General features: G+C 38.3%; 2 protein-coding genes across 4 annotated transcripts in view; one reads left to right on the forward strand and one right to left on the reverse strand.

The window, feature by feature from the left end:
* RBM48 (RNA binding motif protein 48) lies at positions 1-7,682 on the forward strand. Its single transcript, XM_007076706.3, has 5 exons — positions 1-325; positions 979-1,169; positions 3,103-3,248; positions 4,722-5,287; positions 7,115-7,682. Exons 1-5 carry the CDS (start codon positions 215-217, stop codon positions 7,199-7,201), a joined length of 1,101 nt encoding a protein of 366 aa, XP_007076768.2. The 5' UTR covers positions 1-214; the 3' UTR covers positions 7,202-7,682.
* LOC102950947 (EF-hand calcium-binding domain-containing protein 1-like) overlaps positions 5,008-18,093 on the reverse strand; it is a 25,733-nt gene continuing 12,647 nt past the window's right edge. For 2 of the 3 annotated variants that reach the window (XM_007076707.3, XM_007076709.3), the window contains exons 4-6: positions 13,105-13,256; positions 9,779-9,883; positions 7,765-7,861 (exon numbers count right to left, since the gene is read on the reverse strand). In XM_007076707.3, the coding sequence (XP_007076769.1) occupies positions 7,805-7,861; positions 9,779-9,883; positions 13,105-13,256 (314 nt within the window). In that variant the 3' untranslated portion in view covers positions 7,765-7,804. Of the gene's footprint in view, positions 5,111-7,764; positions 7,862-9,778; positions 9,884-13,104; positions 13,257-18,093 lie in introns of those variants that run through there. The other variant, XM_042966417.1, reaches the window with a different exon arrangement.

The raw sequence follows: 18,093 nt of genomic DNA on the forward strand, positions 1-18,093 counted from the left end.
CAAGCAAGCTCCTCCAACTCTCCGAGGCCTCTCCGCCAGTCCGCTGGAGGGCGGCATCTCGTTCACCGAAGTCACACTCACAGGAAACGATGCCCGACGCTATCGATTCTCCAGCCAATCGTGGCACGCCTTGACCTATCTCCCCCTCTTATTGGGTGAGCGGGAGTGCGACGAGACGGATGTTGTCGTTTTCGCAAGGGGCCAAGCCGTCAAGATGGCGGGTAGTGGCGGGGAGCTTGGAGGTGTATTTGATCACCATGTCCAGAGGACTGTATGCGACACGCGGGCCAAGTATCGGGAGGGGCGACGGCCTCGTGCTGTCAAGGTAAAGTGATTTCGGTTTCATCCTTTGTCCTTGAGAGTTTTATTTTCGCTGTGATTCCACATCCCAGCATATGTAAATAAAGGTTTGAAAGGCTGCGATCCTATCCGTCACTCATTGGAGATGGATATGAGAATCTCTGGTACTCAAGTTACGAAAGATTCTCAAGAACCCTTCGGTCAACTGCTAGAACGTCAGCTCCGCAAACACAGTGCTTTGTGTTAGTCATTGCGTCTTTCATGTTTACAATAGTGCGTGGTGCGTGGTAAGCACTCAATGAATATTTGTTCTCTCTTTGTAGTAACTTCTCCCAAGCCAACTTCTGGAAAACATGTCGATTGAAGAAAATTTATTCTTTAGTTAGATTCTCGTGGGGTGAATTTACTTTTTATTTTTTCTACAGACAGGTTGAACAGAATGTTTTTTGTTTTCAGAGGCTTTTTTTTTTTTTAAGCTTTTTTACTTTAAATTCCAGTGTAAGTAATATACAGTGTTATGTTAGTTTCAGGTGGGCAATATAGTGATTCAGCAATTCTGTGTATTACTCAGTATTCTTCATGATAAGTGTACTCATTAACCCTAGAGCAGTTTTTAAAAATAGTTTTGTCCTAGGCTTTTTGGGGAAGTATATTTTTATGTGTTTGCATTTCTTTTAGGTATATACAATCAATTTGGAATCTCGGTACTTGTTAATACAAGGAGTTCCTGCAGTGGGAGCGATGAAGGAATTAGTTGAGCGATTTGCTTTGTATGGTGCAATTGAACAATATAATGCTCTAGATGAATACCCAGCAGAAGACTTTACAGAAGTTTATCTTATTAAATTTATGAATCTACAAAGTGCAAGGTAATTTGCAAGTTAAGCATAAGTTTTGTCTCCCCCATCCCCATTGCTATCATTTTGGCCCTGGTTTTCCCTCATTTATACCTGAATTACCCAATAACCTAACATTGCCCGTATTACTCTGGTCTTACTCTAGTCTTAAGTGTTAGCCTTATCAAAACACTATTCACATTGTGTCATTCCCATGCTTAAGAATCTTCTGTCGCGTATTGTGGTAGATAAAAAATGGGTTTGGAGTTAAGTTTTTGAGCTCCACTGCTTACTAACATCATGACTTTGGACAAGTTGTTTAACTTCAGTAAGCCTGGTTTTTTTCTATTCTGTAAAATCTGTATGGTAAAAGGACCTATTCACTGAAGTTGTGTGAGGATAATGAGATAACCTATGTAAAGGGCTAAGTGTAGTGCCTCCTGTTCAGAATGCAGTAAACGTTAGGTATTGAAGTTCTTATTGTTATGCATCTATGTGAATTGACCCCATTTTTTCCAGTCTTCTCTTTTTTTTTTTTTTTTTTTAACATTTATTTACTTTTGAGAGAGAGAGAGAGACAGAGTGTGAGCGGGGAAGGGTCAGAGAGAGAGAGGGAGATGCAGAATCCGAAGCAGGCTCTGGGCTCCGAGCTGTCAGCCCAGAGCCCGACGCGGGGCTCGAACTCACAAGCTGTGAGATCATGACCCGAGCCAAAGTCGGACGCTCAACCAACTGAGCCACCCAGGCGCCCCTCCAGTCTTCTCTTTAACATAAATTCTGCTCCGATAAGGCTGAAGTATGAAATGCCTTATCTAGTTTTATGTTGACCCCATTCTTGTCACTAATTTGCTCCAAGACTCATCCTTCTTTGGCTGTTGCCATTCATAGTTTCTTTATTATATTTTTTAAAGATTTTAAGTAATCTCTATACCCAACATGGGGCTTAAACTTACAACCCCAAGATCAAATGTTGCATGCTCTACCCAGCTAAGCCAGCCAGGAGCCCCATCATTCATATTTTCTTTCTGTACTACAAATAGCACTTGCAGCCTGCCACAAAAGCACTTGATTTTATGTGGTTGTATATTATTCTCAGTTTGCTCTTATATGTAATCTCACTTCCCCTAATCACTTTCCCCTAGCCTGCTCTTCATGGTCAGGGAATCATATTTGCTAGAACTTTTGCACCTCCCATAGCACATAGTACATTATGTGAAGTTCAATATCTTGATTCGAATTATAGCTCTACAAACCAATGTGAGCATGGCTAAGTTATAAATCTTCCTAGGCCTCAGTTTCATCATAGGGTTTTTATGAAGTATTAATTCAGGTGAAGCATTTCAGGCACTGCCTGGTGCATGAAAAATCTCAGTATTTTTATCATTATCCCTGGGCACAGAAGTACTTAAATATTTATTGTAGTATAATGCCTGGCCAGTCATAAATGTTTAATAAATATTTGTGGAATACCATTCTTTGACTTTGTCATTGATTAGTTATATATTCAGCATTTACTCAATTACTGAAGATTTTATAATTATAATATTATTAATTTTTATATACGAATCCCATTATAGGAACAAAACTGTGGTGAAGACTAAACTGGGTATGAGCTAACTCTTAAGGGCCATTTAATTAACACAGAGAAATCTGTATTTCATGACCATAGATTGTGTACCTCAGGTTAACTGCTGGGGATCCTAAGTTGGTTAAAGGGGGTCTGGATATGTGTGGATGACTTAGCTCAAAACCTGTTAGCACTATAGAGAGTTCTAAGAGTATTCCCTACATCAATAGAATCAATACCATCCATAAGGAGAACATCTTAATTCCCAACCCATAGGAAGTATATACACATAACAAAAGCTGAACTTTACTGTTTAGATCAATGCACTGAATCCTAGTTCAGCTATCATCCTAAGTAAGTCAAGATTAATAAACCATGCTATCATGTATTTCTGTTTAGGACAGCCAAGAGAAAAATGGATGAACAGAGTTTCTTTGGTGGACTGCTTCACGTGTGCTATGCTCCAGAATTTGAAACAGTTGAAGAAACTAGAAAAAAATTACAGGAGAGGAAGGCTTATATAGCAAGAACTACTAAAAATAAAGGTATGGAAAGCCTGTTACTAAACACCTTCAACGTGTAAGGCACTCTGCTAGGTATATCATCATGGAGCTCCCAGTCTGGTGCGAAGAGAGGCAAATAAATGATCACAATATTTAAGAACTCTGCAGCACTCTTATGGAATATGGGCTGGAAAGGGAGAGATGTTGGTTTGTGGAAGCCTTCCTATAGGATGAGAGAGGTGGCTGAGTTTTGAAGGAGTAGACATTACTCAGGAGGCAAGAGGAAGAGATGGAAAGGTAGGCCAGGTAGAAAGTTTAAAGGTCCAGAGGAATAAATGAGCAGTATGCGTTTGAAGGAACTATGAATAGTACAGGATAACCGCAACACAGGGATTGCAGTGAGAGGGAAGATTAGAGAAGAGGACAGGAACTGAATCATGAAGGGCATTGTGTCACAGGCTGCGGAATTAAGGTTTGACCTAAAGGCAATGAGAAACAATTATGATTTGCAGACCAGTTACCAACTGCTAATCTAAAACTGCTAATTGTGGAAAAGTTCCACTTTTGACCAGCAGCTGGCCAGGTGCCCCATATGCCCAACTGAGTTTTCCTAGACACAAATTCTAGGTGCCTGGAATGAAGCCATGGGCTTTGGTACATGGACTGTAGGAACAGAGTACTCAGAATTAGACTGAAATAATGTGTGTGGTCTGAAATCTGAATAGTACTGGAAATCCACATTACTAAATATCTACCCTTTAGTTGAAGGACAAAGTCATTTTGCAGACACCTATTGAATATAATGAGTGATTAGGGAAAGGGCAGGTGGCAGAGGTGAAGAGAGATAGAAGGTAGGAAGACTCTTGGAAAACTTACCTGAAAATTTGGCAAGAGAGCTGTTGAGAGTCCCTGATCACTTGTAGACAATGAACTTTTAACCTGTGGGATATGTGAATAGCTCCAGGAGAACTTATGTTTGTGTGCCAAATAAAATTACAAAATATGGGTCCAGCCTGTTGCCTCCTTTAAAAACTAACAAACCAACTAAGCAGCATGATACATTCATGTAGTAGAATGCTCCAAAGCTGTAAAAAAAGGAGCATTCTATGTAATGACCTAGGAAAAAAAATCTCTAAGATCTACAATTAAGTGGAAAACACAAAGGTGCAGAGAAATGGCTATTATGGGGGAAAAAAAGAGGAGTAGGCAGGGGGAAGAAAAGTAAGACATACTGGACAGATAAATAAGAAAGTAAGAATGGGATTACTTATGGGCGGAGGGTGGAAACCAGGCATATAGGGGGTAAAGAAAGTGTGAAGCATGACACTAATATACCCTTTATGCTTTTTAAACACATGAATGTATTACCTGCTCAAGAAAAAAAATTTTTCAGGGTAGCATTTGTTAACATTTTAAAGTAGTGTTTGTTTTTAAAATCACACATTTCTGAATAATGAAAACAGTAAACGAACCATTTTTTTCCTCTTCTCTCATCTTTTAAATTGTAACATAAAGATCATTACGTGACAAAGAAGAAACTGGTTACGGAGCTTAAAAACACACAAGATTTTAGACAGGACTTCCATTCAGAGACCTCTGGATGTGCAGCCACTTTGAACACTTCTACTGGCAACTCAGATCCTTGTCTTCCTTATTCTTGTGAATTGCCTTTATGTTATTTTTCCTCGAAATGTACATGTTCATCAGGGGAGCATATGGACAGGGCATCAAACTTCTCTCAGGATGGTAGAAACCATGAAGAAACATTGGAGCATTGTATGCACAGTGACTCTTTGCAGAAAATACGGGTGAAACCGTTTAAAAATTCATCGGCCTGCCCTGGCGCACAGAAGGCTATTACTTCTTCAGAGGCAGTTGACAGATTTATGCCTAGGACAACACAACTGCAGGAGCGGAAAAGGAGAAGAGAAGATGATCGTAAAATTGGAACTTTTCTTGGAACAAGCACGAGTAGTACTGAGGTTATGATTGGGCCTCTGTTACCAGACTTACCCAAAGTGGATATGCACGATGACTCGTTGAACACGACAGCAAATTTAATTCGGAATAAACTTAAAGAGGTAAGATCATTTTTTAAAAAACTGTTTTAAGAGACCATTTGGTTATAGGGCTAACAACTAAATGGAGATTTGTGGCAACTAAAGTATTGTCATTAATTTTTTTTGTTTTCAGTTTTTTGATGTGTTTTTCTACAGTTCCTGTTGAATTAACTGAATCTGACGAACAGAAAAGTATGTGCTTTGGTATCATTAGCCTTTGCTTTAAACAGTGAGCAGAACAGGGGCACCTGGGTGGCTCAGTCAATTAACCATTTGACTCTTGATTTCAGCTCAGGTCATGAACTCTTGGTACATGAGTTTGAGCCCTGCATCAGGCTCTCTGCTGTCAGCAAGGAGCCTGCTTTGGATCCTCTGTCCCCTTCTCTCTGCTCCTCCCCCACTTGTTCTCTCTGTCTCAAGAATAAACATTAAAAAAATGAACAGAACATATTCTATGTCATTCTAGATATAAAACATAAAAGCAGTGGTTTCAGTCCATGAGATCAATCTGTGCGAGTGGAGCCCAGGCCCTCTCTTTTTAAAGCTCCCCAAATGGTTCTATTATGAGTCAAAGTACAGAATTATTGTGTTGAAGGAAAACTTTTTCTCAAGTTCAGTGTTCTTACAAATTACATCAGAATGGTTTTTGCTTCTTTGATAAAGATAGCCATAGAATGAGGTGAGATTATTCTAAAGACTAGGCCCTAAGGTCTGCATTTCAAAATGTAAACTTCTTAGATTACAACTCAACTGTCCTAATTAAGTACTAATTTTTTTACATATTTACATAATCATTTTCCATTTTCTAAGCACAAATAAAAGAAAGCTAACGTTTGAGTTAGCTTTTGAAAGATAGCTTTTTGTGGGGTAAGCCTTTTGTAAATCAAACTGAGGGAAAAGAACCTTCTTTTAAACTTTAACTCTGGAGGTTCAGAAAGTGCTTTTCACGCAGTTGTAAATGTATTTTACAATGTGATTAAGGGAATCTAAGGTAGCTTCATTTATTTTATGTATATGTTTTTACCTGAAAATTACTATCTGATTAAGGATGAGGGCTTATGTTATAATATTAAAAGTCTGTGAACACAATTTCCATGCTTAAGCCTCTTTTTAAATGTTTGAGTTTGTGCTGGCCCTTTTCTTCCTTCAGATACAGTTGAACTGAGGCATAGATGCGGATACATAGCTCCCTCAGCCAGAAATGACTACATTTTCAAGAAAAAAGTTGTTAGGTCCAAATCCTAAGTAAGGAGACAATAGAACAACAAAATGGAGAAATACTGAATACAACTTACACAGTTTCTAATAATTTTACATGTTAAGTGAAGACTGTCTTACTCTGCTTTAACCATTGTCAGCTCTTTTTCCAATGATGTGTTTGGTTTCACTTCCCTAGGAAATTGAGGATTATACCATTTTCTGCTTATCTCTCCAATTTTTCATACCTCGCCCCCCCCCCCTCCCCGCCCCGGTCAAGCCTCCAAGTCTGTAAATACATCAAATGTTATCAGTGTTTCAGGTTACACAGAATGGAGATCTCTGTCTGTGTCTATAAAATAGCAAGTGACTTCACATCTATAAAGGATTGTTAAAGTAGAATATATGTTTACTCTTATCCCCTCAAGTTTTTTTTTTCTTGTTAAATGGCTTTAGAAATTTTACTCCCATCAGTGTTTGGAGAGAAAACTTTGTGCGTAGACCATAGGCTGTAACCTGAAATTGGGCTAACTGCCTTAAATGTGACAGCAAGAATTGAACTACTAGATGTATCTCCTACCTCTCCTAATAGTTTATTTATTCTTGTACTATAAAAACTAAGTTTTGGTGGTTCTCTTTTTTTTAAACTAGGTAATTTCATCTACGCCAAAACCTCCAGAAGACAAGCTGGAAGATGTACATACAAGTCGTCCGTTAAAACAAAGAAGAAGAATATAGATTGCCAGCAGCAAATTATATTTTCTAAGGGACTATTTATCTTTTATTTTTTAGCCTATCATTTTAATTCTTTAAGAGATTTTACTGCTGGTATTTTTTAGTGCACTCCTCTTTGTGATACCATTCAAGCTATTGTATCTAATAAAGGTTCATCTTTTAAAATTAGCTTATCATTCACAGAATACATGTCAGCCAAATATGTTCCTTAAAAAAAAAAAAAAAAAAAATTAAAGTTTTCCGGAAGCTCCATCCAGTGACTTTGGTTACATTTTATCGGCTAGAACTGGGCTCATGGCTGTTCCTAACTGGGAAGGTCTGGAATGGTGAATGTTTTAGGTTTCCAACTTCTCTGGTTGAGGAAGCAGGAGAAAAGAGGGTTGTGAAAGTATTTCCCACAGGGGCCAAGGTCATTGGCTAACTTAAAAAACAAAAGTAGTTTATCATTACTTAATATTACAGAAAGTGTTTTTCTATTATTACTTCTCACTTTGCAATAGTTATATGTAAATTAAATGAACAAAAGATAAAAATTTTACAATGCAAATAAAGACAGGCAACCAGGATCTGTTTCTGATTTTAATACAAGTATTAAGTGTTTCACATTCAAAAACTAGAATTCAGGATGTGTCTGAATGCCAGGGCTTCAAAATCAATACAATTCTGTAAAGTAAAAAAGTTAAACTATTAGAACAAAGCTGAAATTAGGAGCCTATATTCTTTAGTTAGTCTCTAAGAAGAATTTGCTTATCTATGGCAGAAACAAATCTGTATTTGTCAATCCTAGACTGCTAACCCATACATTTAGCATACCTACATTGTTTGTCCTATCAGACTACAAAATTGGAAACTGGAACAAGTATGTTCAAGCTGTGTCCTTTTTTTTTTTTTAACTGCTAAAAATAACTTGAGAAGGCCCATACCAAACTGTCTGTTTTTCTTTTCTCTATATACCTAAAGGCCTCTTACCTAATGGATTGAATTTGAACATACCGGTTAAGAAGGTTCATCATCAGTTATGACCTGATTCAAACTTGCTGGGATGGCACCAAATGGTAGATGGTATTAAAAGAAGCTGGAGGCAAGGGGTTTGGCCTTACTTCCTTGTAAGGTAATTATTTTTTTCTGCTGAACTCCCAGGTAAAAGACACGTTAGAGACCCAAGCATAGAATTGGAAAGAGCAAGTTACTGTCTACAACATGCTTCTGACTTTAAGGTGCTATGAATTTCTACCTCAGGGTCTTATTAAAATGTAGATTCTGATAGTGGTGGCCAGAAGCTGGTGGGTTATGGGAATGCAGAACGGTTTACAGTTTTCCAAGATGGAAAGCAGTCTGGAGATTGGTTGTACAACATTGTGAATGTACTTAACATCACTGAACTGTATGTTTACAATTGGTTAAGATGGGTAAATTTTGTGTTAGATGTATTTTACCACAACTGAAAAAAAAAATTATCTGACAGCCTTAAAAGGAGGAGCTGCTCAGTGGGTTCAGTTTTGTTGAATGGATTCCTGATCTTCTCAGGACTTTGCAAGATCTTTCCAGTGACCACATGGAAGCCAGCATGCCTCCCCATCCCCACCAACATGCACAATATTTGATCAAGATGAGTGGAAGTAACCTTTGCTGTGTCAAGCATCATAGAAACAACAACAACAACAACAACAATTGAGTCAGTTGGTTTGGGTTGGGGCCTGAGATTCCCCATTTTCCCCAGGTTCTTAGGTGACACCATTGCTGCTGGTGAGTAGCAAGGTTCTCAGTAACTGGGCTACTGAGTTCTGGGAGCAACTGGAGATCTGTTGGTGTTCCATCTGACCTAAGTAGTTGCTCCAATCCAGTCCATTCTATGTGGCTTCCTCCATCAGTCTCAAAATGAGAAGTGTGCCTTTCACACACTGCATTTTACTATTTATTTCCAGGAATAAACTACAGTGGGACAAGTTAGAGAAATGAGCCGAAGATAGCATAGGAGAACTTAACATGCAAGTTTGTGCATAAAATCGCCATCTAGATCACTGCAGAGAATTAAAAAGTTTCTACTTTTCTTCTTCAAAGGAAGAATTAAAGGAAATTTTAATGTGTCAAATTATTAGGCTGGCTCTTCTGGCTCAGAAAACTTGTCAAATTCATACATGAAAAACCTTGCTAAGCACAAATACTATAAAGTACTTTAAATGTATTCAAGATTTTTAATAATTATTCTCATGGTTTGGCAACATTTGGGTTGAAAGAGATCGAATTTTGTCCTGGCAGTTATGGTGGGTACTTGCTGAGTACACTATTCAATGTTCTATCCCTTAAGCCTGCCAATAGACTCTAGTTTTCTTTGGGAAAATATTAACATACAAGAAATCAGGAATTGTGTATAGCTAAAGAGCCTGCAAGCTCAAAAAGTCTGTTGAATAGAATCCTCACTATTGTTGATTCCCAAAACGTGGGGATGGAGCTGAGATCGTCATGGTTGCCTGAACTTCAGCTGTGGGCTAAAGTCCCTACAGAGGTGAGTGTCCAGGTATTACTGTCTGATCCCTTAAAAACTTTGCTCTTAACCACTTTGAGCTATTGGCACTGTACCTTTGCTTCTGGTAAACACGGTCCAAATACCTCCAACAAAAGTCTCTCTTCTCTAACTGCTTTTTCAAAGTCTGCAAAAGAGATCTTGCCATCGTTGTCATAATCCTAGAGAGGAAGATGAGTTCTTGATAAATGATAGGTAGTTTTTAATTTTGCATGGAAAATAACTCTTTGCCAAGTAAAACTATTAGTTTACATTTCTGTGGGCACTACTTACATAAATCAAAAGGTACTTATTTATCAAGGCTACTTACTTTATTCCTGGAAGTCTGTTTAGAATACCTGTTATTATAGGTTGAAAATTTGTGTCCCTCTTGCCTCTAAATCCAATGTTAAAGCCCCCAATGTGATGATTTGGGAGGTGTCTTTGGGAGGTAATTAGGTTTAGATGAGGTATTGAAGGTGGACCCCCCATGATATAATTAGCATCTCTGTAAGTAGAGACCAGAGCTCCCTCTCTCTTCCATGTGAGGACACATTGAGGTGGTGGCTGTCTGCAAGCAAGGAAGAGCACCCTCACTATGGGAGCAAATTGACTGGCACCTTGATCTTGGACTTCCCAGTCTCAGGATTTTTTTAAAGATTTTATTTATTTTATTTCATTTTTAATATTTTTAAATTATTTTTGAGAGAGAGGCAGAGTGTGAATGGGTGAGGGGCAGAAAGAGAGGGAGACACAGGATCCGAAGCAGGCTCCAGGCTCTGAGCCATCAGCACAGAGTCCAGCGCGGGGCTTGAACTCACAAATCACGAGATCATGGCCTGAGCCAAAGCTGGACATTCAGCTGACTGAGCCACTCAGGCAGACTTTATTTTTAAGTAATCTCTACACCCAACAGCGGCTCAAACTTACAACCCTGCGATAAAGAGTCACACATTCCACCAACTGAGCCAGCCAGGCACTCCCCAGTCTCAGGATTTTGAGAAACAAATTCCTATTGTCTAAGTCACCCAGTCTGGTATTTTGTTATGGCAGTCCAAGCAGACTAAGACACCTGAGTTACCTTAAATATATAAAATATGGTCGTGTCTCTAAAGGATTTATACTGTAACTGGGGAGTAAAACAAAAAGAGGACACATAGTGCTACATTTGTGATAAAATCAGTGCCATAGGGCAAAGATTTTCAAACTTAATTTTTAGTAGTAGAATTTGTTCCTCAAAGGATCTCTGACTTGAGAGCTCATCATGTAAAAAGGATAAAAGTGAAGTTACTCACTTAAGGAGCAAGGCACTGGGAGTTAGAGCAGTAACAGTTCAAGATGGACTAGAATCATAAGAAGATGCTTGCAGACTACTGGGAGGCCTTTAAGGATGATTGAGAGGACTTTTAGGTAGCTGAAGAGGTCTGGGGTGGAAATGCAGAAGAATGGCCCAAACTGAAGTCTGACAACATGAGGCGATGTAAGTCAGGAAGAAGACAGACCTGCCTGGAGTGGAGCATTAATGACAGGGACTGTGGGGGATTAAATCACGGGAGGGGCAGGGGACCATATACGTAGATTATAAATGCTTTAACTGCTTAATTCAGTTTGGGTTTGATTTGATGGGTCCTTGTTTTTTCACTTCTGAGCATAACTCAGGGTTGCTGAGAGTCTAACTTAGAGAAAGGTTTGAATAATTACCAGAAAAAAATTCACTCCAGGGGCACCTGGGTGGCTCAGTCAGTTAAGCGTCCAACTTTGGCTCAGGTTATGATCTCATGGTTCATGAGTTTGAGCCCCATGTCAGGCTCTGTGCTTACAGCTCAGAGCCTGGAGCCTACTTCAGATTCTGTATCTTCCTCTCTCTCTGCCCCTTCCCCGCTCATGCTTTGTCTCTCTCTCTCTCTCTCAAAAATAAATAAAAATTAAAAAAGGAAAAATTTCACTCCATAACATGTCCTTTAAAAAAAGAAGAGGGATGCCTGGGTGGCTCAGTAGATTAAGTGTCCAACTTCTGCTGAGGTCATGATCTCGCAGTTTGTGGGTTTGAGCCCTGCGTCGGGCTCGGTGCTATAGCTCAGAGCCTGGAGCCTGCTTAGAATCCTGTGTTTCCCTCTCTCTGCCCCTACCCCGCTCATGCGCGCATGCTCCTCTCTCTCAAAAATAAGTAAACATTAAAAAAAATTAAAGGGGTGTCTTGGTGTTTCAGTCAGTTAAGTGTCCGACATTGGCTCAGGTCATGATCTCATGGTTCATGGGTTCGAGCCCCCGCATCAGGCTCTGTGCTGACAGCTCAGAGCCTGGAGTCTGCTTCAGATTCTGTGTCTCCTTCTCTCTTTCTGCCCCTCCCCTGTGTTCATGTTCCATCTCTCAAAAATAAATAAATGTTAAAAAAAATTTTTTTTAATTAAACAAAAAAAGAGTGAATTTGGAATTGGGGAAAATACTGTCTCTCAAGAAGTCTACCCTCAGCCCTAGCAGTGGCTAGTGAGAGTATTTCTTAATCCCTATTTTGTGGAGCTTGAACCCACAAAACCCATGAGATCATGATCTGAGCTGAAACCAAGAGTCAGATGCTTAACTGACCGAGCCACCCAGGCATCCCCAGTGAGAGTATTTCTGAAGGAAGAAGGTATGCTGGAGTCTGTGTTAGCTGAATCTAAGACTTGGCAGCCCCCATCATCTATTTCTTTCCTCATCTCCAGAGTAATGGAAATGAGCTGGGTCCAGAATGCTTTAGAGTTAACAACTTTTCACTGGTATCCAGGATAGGGGCATAGTAAGAAAAGGGAAGAAATCACTATGTCCATAATAAAGTGGTACTTTTTGTTTCACTGAAAGAAGAATTCTGCACCCCATTTTCTATCATGATTTTGGGTAAAACTATTAGTATTTCTGTTTTCTCATCTGTAAAATAGAGATAGGAATTTCTACTGCATAGGGTTGTTTTGAGGGTAAAATGAGTTCCTATATTAAAGTTATATGAAGGCCCTTGGCATATAGTTAAGTACTTTATAAGGGACAGCTATTTTAATTATTATGTTATTTTGTTATAACGAATGTTTAGATGGATTGGAGGGCTAAGGTTATGCAGACAGACTAGAGTGGCATCCAATTTTACACAAACTGAATCTGCTGCACCACTCCCTCCCAACCCCCACATTGAGTAAAATATTTTAAAATAATACAGTTAATATTTTGTGTAGTGATTCATTTAATCACCCAGCCATTCCATAAGTATTTATTGAGCACCCACTATCATCCAGGCACTGTTGTAGGCAATGGATAGAGCAGAGAACAAAATCTCCTGTCCTCATAAAGGTTACTTTCATTATAAAGGGAAATAAATAATTTATTTGTCTTTAGCTTTCCCCAATATCTGCTTATAGGTTTTCATTCTTACCATTTTTTTCAGTGTTATATCTACCAACTCTTTTATTCCTTCATCATTCTCTTCTTCAGATGACTGTTGGTGTAGACTGTTCTTTAACATGTCAAATATCTCTTCTCGACAAATGTAACCATCACCATTCAAATAGTAAACTTCAAAACAGACTGCCCAAAGCACAAGAAATGTAAAGACTTGGATAAGAACAGTTAAAATATCACTAGTCTTCTCCTTAAGTTATTTTAATATATAGTTTTTAAAAAAATAAAAACAATTTATACAACCTACAATTATTGGTCTATATGACAGATGAATTTTAAAATAAAGCACCTTTTATACTTATTGGCACAAGATTAAATACTCCTTGGAATGTGGAATTTGAAATTGAGAGTTTAAAAATGTTATGAAACCTGAAACCATGAAACTGTTAGAAGAAATCATAGGAACAAGTTCCTTGACATGGGTCTTGGTGATGATTTCATGGCTATGACACCAAAAGCACAAGCAACAAAATAAAAACACAAGTGGGACCACATCAAACTAAAAAGCTTCTGCATAGTAAAAGAAACCATCATCAAAATGAAAAGACAACCTGTGAAATGGGAAAATAATATTTGCAAACAATATCAGATAAGGTGTTAATATCCAAAATATATAAGGAACTCCTACAACTCAATAGCAAAAAAGAAAAAAAAATTAAAAATAGGCAAAGGACCTGAATAGCATTTCTCCAAAGAAGATAAATGAAAAGCCAACAGCTATAGGAAAAGATGCTCAACATAACTAGTCATTAGGGAAATGCAAATTAAAACCACAATGAGATATCACTGCATGCCTGCAAGAATGGCTATCATTAAAACAAACAAATAAACAAAAAATGCCAAAAATAAGATAACAAATGCTGGTGTGGATGTGTAGAAAAGGGAACACTTATTTGCCGTTGTTACGATTATAAATTGGTAGAGCCACTATGGAACATAGTATGGAGGATCCTCAAAATATTAAAAATAGAACTTCCATATAACCCAGCAATTCTATGTGTGGGAATATATGCAAAGGTAATGAAAACACTAACTCAAAAAGATATCTGCACCTCCATGTTCATAGAGCATTATGTACAATAGCCAAGGTTTGGAAACAATCTAAGTTTCTATCAATGGATGAATAAATATAAATAAGAATATTACTCAGCCATAAAAAATGAGAAAATGCTATCATTTGCAATAACGTAGGTGAAACTTGAAGGCATTATGCTAAGGAAAATAATTGAGACAGGGAATGACAAATACTCTATGACCTCCCTTATATGTGGAATCCCCAAAACAAAAACAAAACAAAACAAACAAGAAACTTGACAATAACAACAGATTCATAGAAAAAGAGATCAGACTTGTGGTGATCAAAGATGGGCAGTTGGAGGGAGGGGGAACTAGAGGAAGATGGCTAAAAGGCACAAACTTCCAGTTATGAGATAAATATGTACTAGGAAAGTAACATACAACATGAAGACCATAACTAACACTGATGTATGATATATAGAAAAGTTGTTAAGAGAGTGAATTCTAAGAGTTCTCATCACAAGGAGAAATAATTTTTTTCCTTTATACTTTTCTTCTTATTGTATCTATATAAGAAGATGGATGTTAGCTGAACCTATTGTGGTAATCATTTTGTAGTATATGTAGAACTGATCTGTATGCCTTAAATTTATAAAGTGATATATGTCAATCATTTCTCAATAAAACTAGAAAAATAAAAGAATTTGGGGGAAAAAAAGTAGTTGATAAAGATGCAGATTCCTGTTCACCTATACCTAGATGAGAGAGGAAACAGTTACAGATTAGATATCAAGCGATCTTTGTAAGGAACAGATTTGATACTAAATCTTCATAATTAAAAAAACAAATAAATGGGGATGCCTGGGTGGCTCAGTCAGTTAAGCTTCCGAGTTTGGCTCAGGTCATCATCTCAATGTTCATGACTTGCACACTCTCTCAAAAATAAATAAAAATTTTTTAAAAAACACACAAATAAACAGAACTTTTCCTGATATAGCACAAAATAAGAGTATGGATTCCTTGGTGGTAGTAGCTCAGAGAATGCTATTTTAAAACATTCCCAAGGTGAAACCGATGTAGCCAGTTGAAACCAGTCTTCAATCCACATTGGAGAATCAGTCTTATAGGTACTTTACATTGTAGCCTTAATTTAAAAAAATAAAAAAATTAAGCAGCTCCTTAAAGGGGTGCCTGGGTGGCTCAGTTGACTGAGTGTCTGAGTCTTGGTTTATGCTCAGGATGATTCATGGTTTGTGGGTTCGAGCCCCGTGTTGGGTTCTGCACTGTCAACATGGAGCCTGCTGGGGATTCTCTCTCCCTCTCTCTGCCCCTCCATACTTCCATGCTGTCTCTCTCAAAATACACACTAAAAAAAAAAAAAAAAAAAAAAAGTGGCTCATGAGAAATTTACATACCTAAGATTTTTCTTTCTGTCTTGGCATTTATGAACTATGTTTTAATACACTACATTATCTACATTGGGGACTTCTTGTTTCTGTAATACTTTTTGTTGTTGTTCATGTATTTATTTTGAGAGAGAGTGAGAACACAATTGGGGGAAGAGAGAGACTCCCAAGTGCGCTAACAGCAGAGCCCTATGTGGGGCTCAATCTCACCAACTGTGAGATCATAAACTGAGCTGAAATCAAGAGCCAGTCTCTTAACCGACTAAGCCACTCAAGGACCGCCCCCTGCCTTTTTTTTTTTTTTAAAGTTGGAATACTTTAGGGGCACTTGGGTGGCTAAGTGGATTAAGAGTCTGACTCTGGATTTCAGCTCAGGTTGTGATCTCCCAGTTTGTGGGATCGAGCCCCACGTCAGACTCTGTGCTGACAGCGGGGAGCCTTCCTGGGATTCTCTCTCTCCTTCTCTCTCTGCCCCTGCCCTGCTCATGCTCTCTCTCTCAAAATAAATAAACTTAAAAAAATAATAAAGTTGGAATACTTTGAAATCAATGACATTAATTTAGGTACTTGAAACTATTTATAAACAAACAATACCTTCTGTGTTCAGAGATAACCATCAATTCCAATTTGTAGATATTAATAGTCCTTTTCCTCTTCTCTGTCCCCACTGTTATTTCCTAGGTAACTTCAACAATCTAGGAAACTCTCCTGCCTCCATCCAATATTTCATTATTTATTATAGTTGATTCACAACTGTCCTCTTAGGGAATGTTGGGGAGAGGAATGTTGCTCAGTAGACGATTCAACCTTAATAATACACATTCAGTTGACCTTAATATTACATGTCTCAACATCAGTTCTACCAACTCCACATGTTCATTCCTGTTGGTTAGCCTGCTCTTCCTTCTAGTTTCTTTCTGCCCAAGATTTACAAGAATTAACTGAAATGCTAGTTATTCTGTGGAAGTGTCTTCTGATCCACCAGATCCACTAGAAAGCACTTTCTCATCACTCCCATATAGTATTTTGAAAATACATAGATTTTGAAGTAATCATGTTATATTACGGTTATTAGTTTATATGTATTATGTGACCAAGAACTGAGCATCTCCTGTAGAATGACACAAATAAAAGACAATAACTGTATAGACTTCAAAAAAAATGTGATGAAGCTGCAATAAAAGAGATCTCTTTTTACTTTTAAATTTGCTTTTTTTTTTAAGTTTATTTATTTATTTTGAGAGAGAGCTAGGGAGGGGCAGAGAGAGGGAGAGAGAGACAATCCCAAGCAGGCTCCACACTGTCAGTGAGGAGCCCGATGCGGGGCTCAAACCTATGAACTGAGGTAATGACACCTGAGCTGAAACCAAGAGTCAGACACTTAACCAAATGAGCCAGCCAGGTGCCCCAATAATTTCTTTTTAAATAAACTCTATACCCAACATGGGGCTAGAACTCACAACCCAGAGATCAAGAAGCACGTGCTCTACTGACTGAGCCAGCCAGGTGCCCCTAGAAGTAAATATTTTTTTTAAACCTTTGGTCATGCAATACATATATACACATGTGTACACATACGTGCGTATATATCTCATTATTATTCACTTACATAGAGTACAAAACTAAGTACAAACTTCAGCATATCACTGGCAAAGAACATTTTTCAGTATATCTGTGTAGTGAGTCCATCATCTCCTTGGAAGTCTGCCCATCTGCACTATCCAAAATGACCACTCTCTCCCTGAAGAGGGACTTCTGTGACTTCTATACATTCATTCATGCCACAGATGACCTTACTCAGGTCCTGAGAATACAGTAATGAAGCAGCTCTTCTGGAGTTCGCAATCTAGTTAAATGTTTTAGCAAAAGCAATAGAATCAATATAAAATTGCAGAGTATCAGATTAGCTGTGTCTTTTTGTTGAGTTTCTTCAATCCATAGCATACATGTGATGTGGGGAACAAAGGCAAAAAAAAAAAAAATTAAATTTCCTGACAACTCGTAGCACATGAACAAGTCCTTGAGATAGGCAGAGTGACTTTCCTTTAGGAACTCAACTGCCTCTATGTCGATACTTTGCTATGGGCAAAAGGCAGTCTTAACATCAACCCAACCTCCAGTAGTCTCCTTTAATAAATAAAAATTTCTTTGGTAACCAGTTCCTTTTTCTCTCCCCACCCCCCACCAAGTTGTATGTTAGTAAACAGTGGGCATATGACCCACTGGTATACATCTGAAGGGTCGTATGACTAAGGTTTTATTAGACAGTAGTAAATGACTTTTTCCTAACAGCCCCTCAAGGGTCTGGAAACCTTGCTTCCAAATTCCTTAGAGACTTATGCTATCCCTAACCTCCTCCAAACTTGAAAGTATATAATCAGCCACTGTCACAACCCCAGTGCAGCTCTTTCTCCCCACAGGTCCTGTCCCCCTGCTTTAATAAAACCACCTTCTTGCACCAGAGGTGTCTCAAGAATTCTTGCTTGACTGTTCACTCAGAACCCCACCATTTCCTCATCACATGCAGCTCAACCCTATGA

Source organism: Panthera tigris, chromosome A2, assembly GCF_018350195.1.
Source record: "Panthera tigris isolate Pti1 chromosome A2, P.tigris_Pti1_mat1.1, whole genome shotgun sequence".
Lineage (NCBI taxonomy): Eukaryota > Metazoa > Chordata > Mammalia > Carnivora > Felidae > Panthera > Panthera tigris.